Below are 15,376 nucleotides of genomic sequence, written 5' to 3' on the forward strand. Positions count from 1 at the left end.
AAAAAAGAACACCAGAAAACCCCCCTACTGCACTGTCTTTGTAGTTGGAGAATAGATACAGTTTACAGCGGAGAGTGTCAGGCGCACACTGTGTGTGATATTGGATAAAAGCAGGCGCCCTAACCTGTAGAGAAGCTGTGTATGGAAGCTCTTTTTTCTGGTTCCCTTTTTTTGGTTTATGAAACTACTTATGTTTTTGTGGAGAGACTATTTTCTGGCAATGCTTTTTAGAGAATCATTTTAAGATAGCCTGAAGGATGTGAAACGGATGATGTAGGCAGCCACTGATGACCTCTGCTGGCCTGGGCAGATCCTCAGGATCTCATCTGCTGTTTTTCTAAGTGGATTTTATCAAACCTCAAAGCGTGATTTAAGACAAGATTTTCTACATAGAGTTAGCCTACCTCATAAGAGCATTCTATTGGGTTGCCCAAAAAGTGCATTCGGTTTTAAGTAAAAATAAAAGACACATTTTTCATTTTCACAAAGAACTTTACTGAACAATGTATTCATTAACCAAATGAACTTTTTGGCCAACCCAATGTATGGTCGTTTGCCTTCCTTAGTACGTATTTAGGCTGCCTCACGATGTCCCATAAATTGTCTGCTTTTTCAGCAACTCTCACAGTTGTAGTTCCTTTGCTATGGCAAAGTTTCATGTTCAATTAAACTAGTATTTTTGAGATGAGATAACTTGTGTTCGCAGGTTGGTTGGTCAGCGTGATTTAGACTTGATGTTGCTTTTATTATAGCTGCATACATATTTGCTGTTAATTAAAACAAAAATCCAGCACCATGGATTTTAAATACCTGGGTTTAAACCACTATATGTGAACAAATACAATGGGTATAGAACAGAAAAATGACTACACACACACACGCACACACACATACACACATGTATATATATATATATATATATATATATATATATATATAGTCCCTTGGGGATCAAGTTAACTAGAAATCAATTTAAACCATACAACAGCTTACATTCTCTAAATGTGTAGGCTAATGTGTGTGTGTGTATACATATATATCCATATGTGTATTTCCCATTTCAAGGGCAATTTTAGATTTGTTTTACTACTACATTTCATTCCAACTGCATTTGTCATGCCACTCACATCTATTCAAAATATATATGTGCTTCTCAAATTTAAGGAAAAGATAATGACAGCCTTATATGAGTACCCAACTCTTCAATTTAAACATACTGATCTCTGGTTTGTTTTCTTCTTAAACATGTATCTTTTAAGTTCAATGAAAGACTTATTTAGGTGTTATTGAATTTTTATAATTAAACAACTTGAGTGTCATGCTGGTTTGTAAAAAGATTCAGTTAAATGGTGTTATTCTGTAAATTCAGAAATACATGTCTATTAGTATTGGAAGCACCAATGCATTTATAGACCTGTTGGCTTCACCTTGAACAGAAGAGGCTAAGAAGCCATTTGTGTGTTATCTTCAGCTTCTCTGTTTCCTATGCAGAGGAGAAAGGGAAATATATTGAAGATTTTTGAAAAGACAAAGTTTAACCTGGGAGAGAAGAGAAAATTTTCCAGTCTTTACTGGAGAATCTAAATACCAAATTTGACTCTTGTATTGGTCCTTGCCCAAAATTTCCAATGAATGCTCTTCTTTATTAACAAAGAATTATGGTACAGTAACTTTCCCAGTATCCAGTAAGTCTTCTCTTAACTCACCTCATATACATAGGTATAACAAGATAATTACATGTAGATCAGAATGTTGCCAAAAAGCATATGTAATAAACCCCATTTATCTATTCTCATAACTTTCCAAACTATTCTCCACACTGTAGCCAGAACACCCACATCATCTCTTGTTTAAAGTACTTTAGTGATTTTGAAATTTTCTTAGAATAAACATGAAGTTCTTCCAGTGGTCTATAAGGAGCTGAATGGTGTGACCTTTTCCTACCTTTCTAGCCTCATTTGGTCCTCTACTCTCCTTTGTTTTTCTTATTTAAGTTTTACTACCTTCTTTTAATTTCTGGAACACACTGACACTCTCCACCACCACCTGCCCCCTCATAGGGCCTTTGCCTATATTGTTTTCTCCTACTGAAAAGCTCCTTGACCACCCTCCAACTCTTTGCCTAGTTAACTCTGTTAACTTGTTACTCCCAAACTTGGTTAAATCTCCCCCCAAATGTCTGTCCTGTTTATAATTCTTATTTAGTTGTAGTTTACATTTATATGTGTGATTATTTGATTAAGGTGAAAGGGAACTTTGCTTTTTTTGGTATGGGATCGGTATCCTTAGTTCTTGATATAGTACCTGAGATTCAAGAAATATTTTTTTAATTAAAATTTAATGAAATGAGTAAGTAAATTCCATACTTGTTTTATGTCTTCTCATTCTATATATCATTAACATTTATATTAGTTGAGCATGTTGTGCTTTGGAGGAGATTTTTATGATCCCCTCCAAGAACCTGATTTTGTATTTTAACATTTCTGGATCAAGAAGTTCTTTCTTTCACCAAGCTGAAATTCCTATTGCTGAAATAAAAACTCATTAAAAAAAAATCACTTTCAGTAGCTAGAAAGAACAGCTGGTCACTATCCTTGACGCAGCATTTGTTTCCTTATCAGTGGAGTACATTTTCTAACATCATTTCACTATCTTATTTTTCTTTTAATTTTTCTTTTAGGCCACCTTTCAGCTCAGTAAATCTTTAAGGGATATGGGATATTGACAGTTTATTTATGTATTTACTTATTTATTTTTAAGGACTTGAATTGGCATTAAGAATACCAAGGTAATTCTAAATATTGTAGCTTATCAGCCTTACCTTGTGGGAATCATATACTAGTAAGTGCTAGCCAGCATCACCTGAAGGCTTGCTTTTCCCATGGGCCCACTCAAAAAATAGGCCCATTCCTAATTAAAATATGTTCAGTTTCTCAAATTGTCCTGGTGCTTTCCTAGCAGGAGTGAGGGGGGTTTCATAAGGAGATTGGAAGTCTCCTCTTCCACACACACAAAAACTGGCAATCTTTATCTCTTTTGACAGCTGGTGGCATCTTTCTGAAAAGCTTTCAAAGCATAGATCATTTCTTCATAATGAAACCTGTGTGCTCAAATACAGTGGGTTGTGTGTTGAAATTCTTATCTTATGCTATGGCAAAATGCTCTAATTTAGATTCACAAAAGGATCCTGTACCCTTTACTTAGGAGAGCTGTGCAATTTGCCCATAAATAGACTGTTCAGCACCATTAGTGCACATCGTAGGTGTGCAGCGACATCATAACCTTTTCAACCTCGAATGTGTTTTTTCCTTTTGAAGAGTGACAAAGGGGTGAGGGAGCCCCCCAAGCAACATTATTGCCTTTAAGGATGAACTTGGGAACTTTAGCTTGATCCCCTCACCAAAAAAAAAATCAGTTTCAATTCTTTCTTACCTGAGGCAAGACAGATTTTTTTTTCTTTCTGTAGCACTCGTCCCATGGTCAAGAGTGACCCCTGACTTCTGAGATTCAGAGACAGATCTTTGCACAATAGAAAAATTTTATGAGGGCAGTGATCAGAAAATTCCTAAGTAACATTATTTAAGCACCTATTATGTCTTAGGTCCTCTGTCAGTCATTGAGGGTAGAGGTTGATTATAGAATATTAATACAACCCATAGTTTCTAATCTTTGGTACTAAATAGCATAAGGTTACTAGCTTGAGCAGATAGATTTGGGTGGGGAGGGAAGGGGAATGTGGTGAAAGGGAGAGAATGGAGTAGGTTGTTCTGTTTTGTTTTCTTTTTTGTTTTAAAGAGCAAGAGGGAAGAGTGAGTGAGAATTTTATCGGCAACAGTCCTTTCTCTTGGCAGGGGTGATGACTAACCCTAGCGTTCATTCCATTGCTACTCCATAGAGTTCCTGCACTTACAGTGACCTCCAGTTATTGTCCCAGGTATTTAAGTGTCTTAGGGTAGTCCCTTTCTAAATCTGCCCACCCACTTGCTTCCCTAATTCATTCAGAATTGTCTCAAACTTGTGAGATATCTTTTCGCTTCCATTTTAGGTACACCTGAGAGCCTGGCAGAAAAAGAACGGCAGCTCTCTACCATGATTACCCAGCTGATCAGTTTACGGGAGCAGCTCCTCGCAGCGCATGATGAACAGAAAAAACTGGCAGCCTCACAAATTGAGAAACAACGGCAGCAAATGGACCTTGCTCGCCAACAGCAAGAACAGGTGAGCCCTGCAAAAGGAGCTGATGAACTGGAGGTGTGGAATGTGCCAAGCTCAGCGAGTAATCACATTGATTGGTTTATTTGTCATAAGCCTTCCTAAAAAAAGAATGAAAGAAAGAAGCCTTCTGGAAATCCAGGGTCACCGAGAATACTGAGGGGATATGTGGAGGACAAAGAAAGGCGTCATAGCAACTGGGCATAACTGAAATGATAACATTGTTCCAGAACATTTGGATTTGATTAATTACTTGGGGAGACTTGTTCATGTAGACATCACGTATATTCCCAATGTAGCTTAACCATGAGTAAATCGCTCCTCTCTGGGCCTTACTCTTCTCTCATCCAGAAAAGGAGGATCCTGGTCTAGAAAAACTTTGAGAATCTTTCAGTTCACTGGTTCAAGCTAGGGTGACCATATGTCTCAGTTTTTCCAGAATAGCTCTGGTTAATGTCTGTTTTCCAAAGTAATTATTAATACTCCCCTCTTCCACTTGCAAAAGTTGTCCTGGTTTGGATGATAAATTATATGGTCACTTTATTTATAGCATAGGTAAATCATTAAAAACAAATTAACACATGGCTCATGGAAGAATTTGACTTCATTGATTTAGAAGTGAGAAAAATAGCAAAGTTTGTGTGTATCTTTTAAAAAATAAATCACTTTCCCAAATGTTTTTCCTGTCTCATAAGAGTGCATTAATCTAATAACAATGATCCTATAGAGTAGTCCCTGATGCTTTAGATCAGATAGACCCAAATTAATGTGCAGTTTTTAGGAATCTGACATTATTACTGGAATTATCTTTTCAGTTAAATGTATTTTATAGGGGTATATAGAGCAATATATGCTCTGTTGATTTTAATGAGTTGTGACGTCTGGTATTTTATATGCTTGAATATTTGCCCACATGTAGGAATATGGACTCAGCCCCTAATGGAAAATAACATAAAGGAACACTGTAAAAAATCAGAAGTTAGAATGTCATTTAGCTATCCAGAGATGACACAGTAATTAACTATTGACACTTGTGAATAAGCTAGCACAAATTAATCTTGACACATTTGCAGACGAGTGATATCTTACAGTGAACACTTTGTAATTATATTTCAAAATGAAAATTAAATGACACTTAAAACTAGGTTGTCATGCTCAATGAAGCGAGCATGTAGCTCAACCGATTGGCAAATAAAATTCAGAATTTGAGCCACATGGTGCTTATGTACCATACTTCACTGTGTCAAACCCATACATCTAGAGTGGATGATAGTAATTGCACTGTGGTGTTTTGGATGCATTTCTGTGCAGCACTTTATCATTTAGGAGGGACCATCAATATTAGATGTCTAGTGGTGTTTCACTGGATGACTAAGAGGAAATAAATATTCAGAGATCCAGCATGTATACCTAGAATTGCAGAGTGAGTTGTCCATTTCTGATTTGAATGGTGATAAGCAGAGTGGGCCTTTCCAAACTGATGACATACTGTTTCCATTTTGCTTATAAAAAGCTTTGGGGAGGAGTGATCCCATTTCTCAAACTGTACCCTTCGTTAGGGGTAGCTTTATCATGACTTCTAGAATGAACCAGTCATCACCAGAAGCCATTAAGCCACATTTGGGGGCAGATTGCTATTTGTCATCTTCTGCTGAAAGGAATGTGATTTGAGTGTGTCCCTTTACTCTATGCTAAAATATTAAAAGGACTCAGGAAGTATACAGCTGAGGGCTGGTTCACACCCATTTCTACTTCCAACATTGTCCATTCTAGAATATTTTGGAAATAGAAGAAATAGGAAGAACATAACTCTTGCCTATAGGGCACCACTAAACCAAGTCCTTCTAAGTGCTTTCTGGCCATTTTTTTTCTCTGGCTTCCTAGGTTGGCAGTGAGTGTGTTCTCACTAAGGGGCATTCCAATGGGCTTCAAACTCCAGCAGCTCAGATTTTGAGGTAATAAGTAGCCTGACACCTAACTCCTATTTTATAGTAAACACCATTATCCTACAGAAGTTCCCTGCTCTCCTGAGGGGCAGATTCAGTCTTCAGTAGGGCTTGCATTAAGTAGTTAATGTTTCTTTTTACAGATGAGATGATGTGCTAAGATGTTGAATTTGATTGTTGGGTGAAGCAGGGAATACAAAACTTGTATGTGGATCCCGTACTGTAAAACTAACACATTACCCTCAAAAGGATGTGAATAAATATTAAATTGTGTTTGTTTTTAAAAATGCTTTGTACATTACACATTATATCAACAAAAAAAGATAAAGGTTTTTGCCTTTTGCTGTATTTTTTTGGCACTCCCTTGACAATATTTGTGTTATCAGTTCTGAAAATCTTTACAGTAGAAAAGGTTTCACCAAAGTAGGCCATATTATAAGTAATAGAAAGTTCTTTCCTATCTTTGCTTACAGATTTTACTTTTTAAATACAAATTAAGCTCCTTAGAAAAATGTAGGCAGAGTTTTCCTGTTTTTATTCTTCAAGGACGAGATTTTGAAATTCCCATTCTTTCCAGATGACCAGTGCAGATATAGATGAACTGCTCACAAATGTAATACAAGGGGGTAGTTTTCATGTACAGGTAAAGATTTAGGGGCAAGCAGAGAGATGGCACCTGTTTGAAATATTTCCTTTTCTCCAACTTTCTGATTCTGCCTCTCGCATTTTATAGGAACTCTTTCATGTAGAAGTACAGTAAAGCATCCTTGTAATACCAGGAGAGGTACCTGAGGTAATGGCAAAGGTGTAAGCATTTCATTTTAACTTAATGAAACTTTATTTCTGATAGATTGCAAGACAACAGCAGCAACTTCTGCAACAGCAGCACAAAATTAATCTCCTGCAGCAACAGATCCAGGTCAGTGTATTTTATTACTCTCATCTGATTATACTTAGATACTTTTCTTCTTGAAAATGGAATTTAAAATGCTGCAAATGCACCCTTCTCTTATAAACAGCACCAATAGAGCTGTTTGTTATTCAGGGATGTTGTATACAATTGTATAAGTGGATGTAGAAAATATTGACTTGGTGGCAGTCTAAGCATTCTTTTCTGATGTGATGCGTAAGCAGAATAAACCTTATCTTATTTTCCTTCTGCCATTTGCCTAGCACAACCTGGTGGAAACCTAATGGTTTCCAAGGTAGCATACACATGCTAGTTTTATTGTCACAAACTACCTGCTGCTTTATATTTTACCATCTAATAGTATCATGGGTAGAAGCTTATGTTTATTTGCTTGTTAGGACTGTCTGGGCCAATTATGAGCAGAATCTTATGACCTAGGAAAAGGTTGGTAATAATTAATTTGTTCTTTAACAGATATTAACTGCATTTCTGCTAGGCGCTGAAGAGAACATAAAGATTAATAAGTAATTGTCTGTCTTCAAGAAGTTTATAGTCTAGAAAGGAAGAAAAACTTGTTCTTGAATAATTGTAACACACTTTAGAAATTCCTTTTCCTTTTCTTTTCTTTCTTTTCTTTTTCTTCATTTCTTTTCTTTTCTCTTTTTTTTTTTGTGGCAAGTTAACACAGTATATAGATCATAATTGCATGGGCCTGGGAAAGAATTCTGATTTCTGTCATTCCTTTAGAAATTTGATGGTTAATTCAGCTAACAGCTTTTTGACATAGGTAAGGGAAGTGGTCTCCATTTTTGAATAGGAACATAGGTGTGTGACTTCTAGAAAGCCTTAGAATAAGCAACTGGTTGTCTGGTGATTAATCCTCAGGAATATTGATCCCAGAGTTATATGTATCCACCACAGTCTCTGGGTTTCTCTTGGTTGCTGTAGATATTTTCTAACCACTGGGATCTATGATTCAGCCTAGTTGGGGCAGTATATTCTGAATTATATTAGTCCTTTCCTTGAGATTAGTATCACACCTTCCTATATTTAAAAAAAATCATTTACATAAAGTCATAACATATTTCACCTCACTGATGAAAGCCAGTGATTTTAACTTAGATTTTTGCTTCATTTTGTAATCACACTTAGTGTTCCAGGTAGTAGTCACTGCATTTAAAATACCAGTTTGGTGCCTGAAGAAGTACCTGTACCTAATTTGGCATTTCTTCCAGCTGTCTTTACTAGGAGGTCTTAACCAGTGTTTGTTGTTATTGTTGCTGTTTTAGTTAGTTCTGATTCTATATTCCATACTCAAGTCTGTATGTTTCAAAATAAAGACTCCAAACATAGAGGAGACGGTATATCTCTGGCATTTGGGACAGTCAGCCTTTATAATTAAATCTTGAAATAATTTCTCATCCTGGTATCTCATGACTCATGCTGAGATCCTTAATTAAATAACTGTCCAGGTGTTCCCTTGTTCTGCCCTTATTAGAATTTTCAGTGTGTCTCCCACTGCTAAGGTCAAGATTTTTAGCCTGTGGCTTCCTACATTTTTCTCTAGATCCCTCTGTAAGAACTCAGTAGGTGTTAAATAACCTAACCCGATCATTTAGTTCTCTCTGTTTCTCCTATTTGTAAAGCAGAAATGGAAGAAATTCCCTGAGATGTTCTCATATCAGTTACTTACTACTAATGTTTTTACTACCTCTTTATTACTTACTTCTTTGTTTATTTTGAATATATTTCACTTCTTAGTCCAAAGTTGTTTGCAGGAACTGGCTGTCTTAATTGACATTTGCCTGTTGTACTGAGGATCTCAGATGAACAGCAACAAAATCAAAGTATTTTAATTAAATATTATAGGCATTTATTGATTGCATATGATTTTATAGTTATAACTTGACTATATAAAGTTGATATCTTTTTCAGGAAACTATAGGTCATGATCTTAAAATATTATTCATCAGAATGTTCAATCTGAGAAGACAAGAAAGTTGGTTTTTCAAGTGTTTTAATAGAAGTTTAATTGCTTTTAAATTTGTAGATATTTCTCATTGTTTACATTTTTAAAAATTGAAGCTAATCAGACCTTGATCTCAGCAGTATAAATTATAAAATCATAGAGAGATTCAAAATAGTTACATTAATTTTAGAAATATGGGATTCTTTGTAACAGGAATTCATATTTTAAAAAATAAGAGGAGGCAATAACCTATATTTATAGTTTATTCTGTCCTGAGCTACAGCTTCACTGCATACCTTGTCAGTATTTATCTTATCGAGCATGAGACCATTCAAAGAATTTTTCAAATACTGAAAAACACTTCTCCTTGCACAAAACATATTAATCTCTGACACTTACAAAGCATGTATTTGATATTCAGACTTTTAGTTGTTTTTTTGGAAGGGGAATGGGTTAACTGTATTTTCAAATAAGTTTTTTGGCCAGCCATAGGCGTGATCAAATTTAGGAGAGAGACCGTTGTTGGACTAATTTTAATTTGAGCAAAATATGAGTTTTAAGAAATGCTTCAAACATTTTTCTATCATGAAACATTCTCCCTTTTGAAAACAAAACAGAGTAAGATAGTAAATACAAAACCTTTCTCTTCTGAAAACAAATGAATACAGCAACAATTTGAGATCCCAAGTTTGAACTTTTTCCTTCTTTTAAAATCTTGTATCCTAGAACCTATTTGCTAACATGGTCAGCAAGATTAAGCCATGGCAATTGGCCATAGATCCCAAGTATCAGGTGGGATACATAGATCTAAATAATACATTTAAAGATTATTCTTTACTTCTAGTTCAGAATGCTGACTTCTGAATTAGTACTGTTGTTTTGAAATTTGCAAGCTGTACTAGAAAGAAAGGGAAGAGTGTCTAACCTCTTATAACAACCACACACAAACACATCTGGATCTGTTATAATGGAAACAAATGAAAACCTGGGTGGTTTGCACACTGAAAAGCAGGATCTTTCATTAGCGATAGGAAAAGGCATGAATAAGATAGTATTGCAGGGCTTCCCTGGTGGCGCAGTGGTTGAGAGTCCATCTGCCGATACAGGGGATACGGGTTCGTGCCCTGGTCCGGGAAGATCCCACATGCCACGGAGCGGCTGGGCCCGTGAGTCATGGCTGCTGAGCCTGCGCGTCCGGAGCCTGTGCTCTACAACGGGAGAGGCCACAACAGCGAGAGGCCCGTGTACCGCCAAAAAAAAAAAAAACAGTATTGTAAAAGTCCACGTGCTTATTTTATTTGCAGTCCTTCAAAACTTATTCTAGTTAAAAATTATTTCATTTATATATTTTTCCTTTAATATAATTTTAATGTAATTTTGCCTTGGTAGATTCTAATTAAATTTTTAAAGGGATACTTTTAAGACCATATATGGTCTTTAAGCCATGTTGAAACCATAAGATGAATGATTTTGTGAACTAATGTTTTTACACTTTCGATGAGTCAATTTTTACTATTTAAAAATCAGGTTAATAACTTTAAATGATTATTAAAATTCTTTAATGTCAACAGATCTTTTAGGAGGCTGTTCGCTTAGTGAATTCAAATCCCTCTGTTGGTGCTTTGGGGAAAATGGCGATTCCTCTAATTTGTTACATATTAAGTAATTCCCCGGATATGGAGCCCAAAATAGACATTTTTGATATTTCCAAGACAGAAATAGCACAGTTTTTATCAACTTTGTGGATAGCAAAACTAATAGATCATGGAATATGGATCCTTGGATTTGGGAATGTTGATTCTCATGTTATAATTCCAAAGGACAAATAACTGCTTTAGTAATTTCTTCCTCTTTCTCCCACACCATAGTATCTTAGCCAATCTTTTGAAGCATTTTACTTATGAGTTATGTTGACTAGGAAACAAAATTCAGTTTGAATCCATTGGGCATATCAACACATATTTATAGCATTTTAATCAAACATTAAATGTAATTCTAATCTAAACAAACCGGAAAATATTTTATAAATCTTGATTTCTTGATCCGTCCATATATTTATTCATCTAACCTCATTTGACCATGTCATGGTTTTTGAATCTAAAGATATTCTTCATGGATACAATATACCACATTCTTTGGTTTTGATAGCATGTCAGTAGGAACATATTTAACGATGGCATTTCGTTGCTAGAACTTAATCTTTGCAAGAGAATTCACCTTATTAAAATATCTCTGTGAGAAACTTACTTTTTCAGACATGAGTGGTGTGATCCAAATATTCATATCTCTTTAGACCCCTCTGTACAGGTGGCGTCCTCGCCTCACATCACTGACCAAACAACAATGGTCTCTTAAGAAGGGACTGATTGGTTGGGATTTTATTTGGGCACTTGGCCTCCTGGGCCAGAGCCAATGATTTAGTCAATTCATATACGTATACCTTTTTTGGGTAAAATTGTGAAACTTGAAATTCTTAGCTCAGTTCTTTGTTAATCTTTATGATTAGTATATAATATTCATTGTCCTTCCCTCACAATTTAATACATGAATTAGATGGTGAACTCAACCTGTGGAAGGCCTGAACTAAAGCCATTGCTGCTGCTTTGCAGATACTCTCTCTTATCTGAAAACTTTCTCTTTTAAATGCTCTAATACATACTGCTTATTTACACAGCCAAATGTTTGTCTCTTCACTGAAGCTTCACTCTATTCTTTAGAGTATGTGAGTGTTTTTCATATATAGTGTTTTCTTTTTTGATTATAATATATTCATTTGTGCTATTTGCGTATTTTGTGTGTCTCTGTGTATTTGTTATGTGGTTGAGTGCCGTTAAATATGTGTTCTCCTTTCTTCCTACGTAACCAGTAGACATATCAATATTATGAGCAGGGAGGTGATTGTTCTTAAACTAGTAAACAGAATAATTTGAAATGTACTTTCACCTTTTAAGGAGATAAACCTTGCCTTTTGTTTCCTTCAGTATGATTAACTACAGGTATTTCAGGTATCTGCTGAGCAGAATAAGGACTACCTTTTCATGTGAAGTAGTTGTCTAAAGATCAGAAATAATTACTTTGTACATTAGCCTTCATGGCCTGCATGACCTGGTTAATTAATTTTTTGCCAGCATAATAATAATAGATATATATTTGAAGATATGCTTCATCATTAAGTATCTAAATGACCTCTAATTTTAAGAGCTGGACCTTGCATTTATTGTCCTTTGGAACTGGCTGAACAGTAAGTAAAGTAAGGGGCCTGCCAGTCTCACATAGTTCCTCTGTCTTGTGTTGTATATGTTGTATCTCTTTGTTAATTGTATTTAGCATTGATAAACAAAAAGCAATTACACTGCTCCTGTTTTGGCTCTAGCAAATAGTCCTTTTTCGGGTGTTATTGATCAGGTAACAGATCTCCTTTCAACAGCCTCTGAACAGAACCAAATAAACCCACTGAAAGTAATTTGATACTTCTATTGGCATTGTACATGTATCTGATACTCTCCTGCAATGAAATGAGAGTTATAAACAAAGCTTAGAAGTCTAGGATTAGCCCCCAGCTTCAGCAAACCCTTAAAATATTTTGTAATTCTATCTTCAACCATGAATTAGCCAGGAAAAACAGACCCTCTCTCCTCTCTCTATTTTTCTGCTGTATGCGATTTTTAATTGCCCATGGGCAGGCTGTTATGATCTTCTTTGGAAGTTTAAAACCAAGATAAAAATGCAAATCTAATTATTTCTTTTATGTAATCGAATTAACTTTTTAAGTAATGATAGATGCTGTATAGCCTGCTTCTAACATTTTAATAATGAAGTTTCTGAATTATAAAGAATAGGGGGGTTTCCCTGGTGGCGCAGTGGTTGAGAGTCCGCCTGCCGATGCAGGGGACACGGGTTCGTGCCCCGGTCTGGGAGGATCCCACATGCCATGGAGTGGCTGGGCCCGTGAGCCATGGCCGCTGAGCCTGCGCGTCCGGAGCCCGTGCTCCGCAGCAGGAGAGGCCACAACAGTGAGAGGCCCACGTACCGCTAAAAAAAAAAAGAAATAAAAGGTAAAGCTGCTATAATTCATGAATAGCAAGGGCCTTAGATAAAAAATATAAATTATCACTGTGGATTAGAAACTCTGCGTGAGTTAATCACACTAGACTATTAAAGTTGGAGTGGATCTAGAAGTAAAAAGAGGTGATACTGGAGCAGGTCCTTTGAGCTGCTATATGGAATTATTAATCAGCTTGCTACTTATTTTCTAAATGTGGCCTTATGGCAAAGATCTCATTCAGCTGACAAGAGCCTGATGGTGAATCTCAATGCTTTTCATGCACTATCCTTCAATTTCCCCAACCCTCTTTGGTGACCCTCCGTCCTCTATCTTATCTACTTCTTATCTCTCAGACTTTACTCCCCAGCTCCCTCTCCAGTCAGTGATACTGAAAATGCAGGGAAACCAAAGTCTCTGCTTCCTTCTGGGATTAATGAAAATGAGAGAGTGCATTACCTCTTCACGGGCAGGAGGCTATGGAGCCCAGTGGGCAGTTGATCCAGGTGGTGCCAGCATATGATATTACATAACACTGTATCAATTCCCCAAGGAAAAAGCAGCTCTTTTCTGTTTTTCCTTTGATCTCTCTGATTACATTCAGGGCTCAGTTTAGTGTTAGCACACTTTAATACCTTTCTAGGATGTGCTAATCTCTCTTTATAAGAGAGAGAGATCATCTTAGTCTCAGAGCCTTTGGAGGCAATAATGCTTGCTTAGAATTTAAATAAAATCAAGTAAAACTTTTATTTTCATTGTTATCTGGTTATCTACTAATTATGACAAGTGATTTTCTATTGGTTTTCTATTTGAGGTAGTGCTATTGAAATAAATGTATTTAAGCAAAAAAAAAGGCAATTTTTTTTTTTTTTTGTGGTACGTGGGCCTCTCACTGTGGTGGCCTCTCCCATTGCGGAGCACAGGCTCCAGACGCGCAGGCTCAACGGCCATGGCTCACGGGCCCAGCTGCTCCGTGGCATGTGGGATCCTCCCGGACCGGGGCACGAACCCATGTCCCCTGCATCGGCAGGCGGACTCTCAACCACTGTGCCACCAGGGAAGCCAAAAAAAAGTCAATTTAAATAAAACTTTAAGTAAATAAGAACTGAGTACTTGGATATGGCAAAAATTATAAAGGTAGTTCTTTAATGATGGAATTTTAAGAAACTCTTGAAAGAGCACTACACTGAGAGATGTTAAATGTTCCCCCTCCATTCTTCTACTTTCACAGAATGTTAAACTTGGACACATCCTCTAGAGGTCCTCGTGGTTCTCCCTCACTGATTGGGGGTAGGGTGGGTAGCTATTCCTATCATACAGCAATATAGTGAGTTGAAAATAACACTGAGATTATGTTTTTTCTACTTTTTTGGAATTAAAATGTCCTTTCCTTTTATGAAGCACAGGTGATAATAGATGGTATGTGCTTTGTTTCTTTGTTTTCCAGTAGTTTTAGTTGGTAAAATAAAAAGTTCCCAAATATGTGTAAGTCCCCCACTTTTGTTTTTCTTTGAAATTTCTTTGGAACTCTTTCGCTAGTCCAAATCCTTTACTTTATACAAGGAAACTGAGGCATAGACAACAGACTCGACCAGGTTTAAAAAGCTACATGTTGTCAGAGCCATGAGTGGAACCCAACTTTCTTTGACTTCTAGTCTAGTACTGTTTCCAACATTCCAGGATGTATCTCAATTTGCCCTTTTTGTGATTTGAATAAATCTTAGTGCACTTTAGTTTTCCAGTTTGTAAAATGTGGATAATAATACCTAACATCTAAAATCTCATTACATTCTCTTTATCCTTAAATGGAAAAAAATTGAAGATTGCCCATTAGAATCAGTTTATATCTCAGGACTACTATAACTGTGGCTGCATGCCCACAAGGAAAGAGATAAAAAGAACATAACCGGAATCTTTTTGTAATGTGGTATGAAATGTATTTATGGCTGAGTGACTCTTGGTTTTTACATATAAACTTCTTAGCTAATTATAATACTTTCTGGGGGCTTAAAAGTGATATGTCTCTATATTGAGGATCAGTCCCCTTTAATGTTAATACCTGTTTTTATAGCTACCTTCTGCAGCTGATAAAAGGGAGCAGTGAGTGACAGCATTTGATGCCAGTGGTTCTCAACCTTGATTGTACCTTGTAATCACTTGGAAGCCTTTTAAAAATACTGATGCCTTGGTCCCACTGTAGAGGTTCCGATTTAATTGGTCTGGGGTACAGTCCCAGATGGGGACTGTTAAAAGCTCTCTAGATGATTCTAGCAGGCAATCAGGATTAAGAAAAACTG

General features: G+C 36.4%; 1 protein-coding gene across 22 annotated transcripts in view; it reads left to right on the forward strand.

The window, feature by feature from the left end:
• Positions 1-15,376, forward strand: part of SOX6 (SRY-box transcription factor 6) — a 620,530-nt gene that overhangs the window by 404,769 nt on the left and 200,385 nt on the right. For all 22 annotated transcript variants that reach the window (XM_089915099.1, XM_089915100.1, XM_089915104.1 and 19 more), the window contains 2 exons: positions 4,046-4,218; positions 7,009-7,077. In XM_089915099.1, coding sequence (XP_089771225.1) covers positions 4,046-4,218; positions 7,009-7,077 — 242 coding nt within the window. The remainder of the gene's footprint in view (positions 1-4,045; positions 4,219-7,008; positions 7,078-15,376) is intronic.

Source organism: Delphinapterus leucas, chromosome 7 (genome assembly GCF_059928025.1).
Source record: "Delphinapterus leucas isolate spDelLeu-1000000601 "Yukka" chromosome 7, BTC_Dleu_Yukka2, whole genome shotgun sequence".
Lineage (NCBI taxonomy): Eukaryota > Metazoa > Chordata > Mammalia > Artiodactyla > Monodontidae > Delphinapterus > Delphinapterus leucas.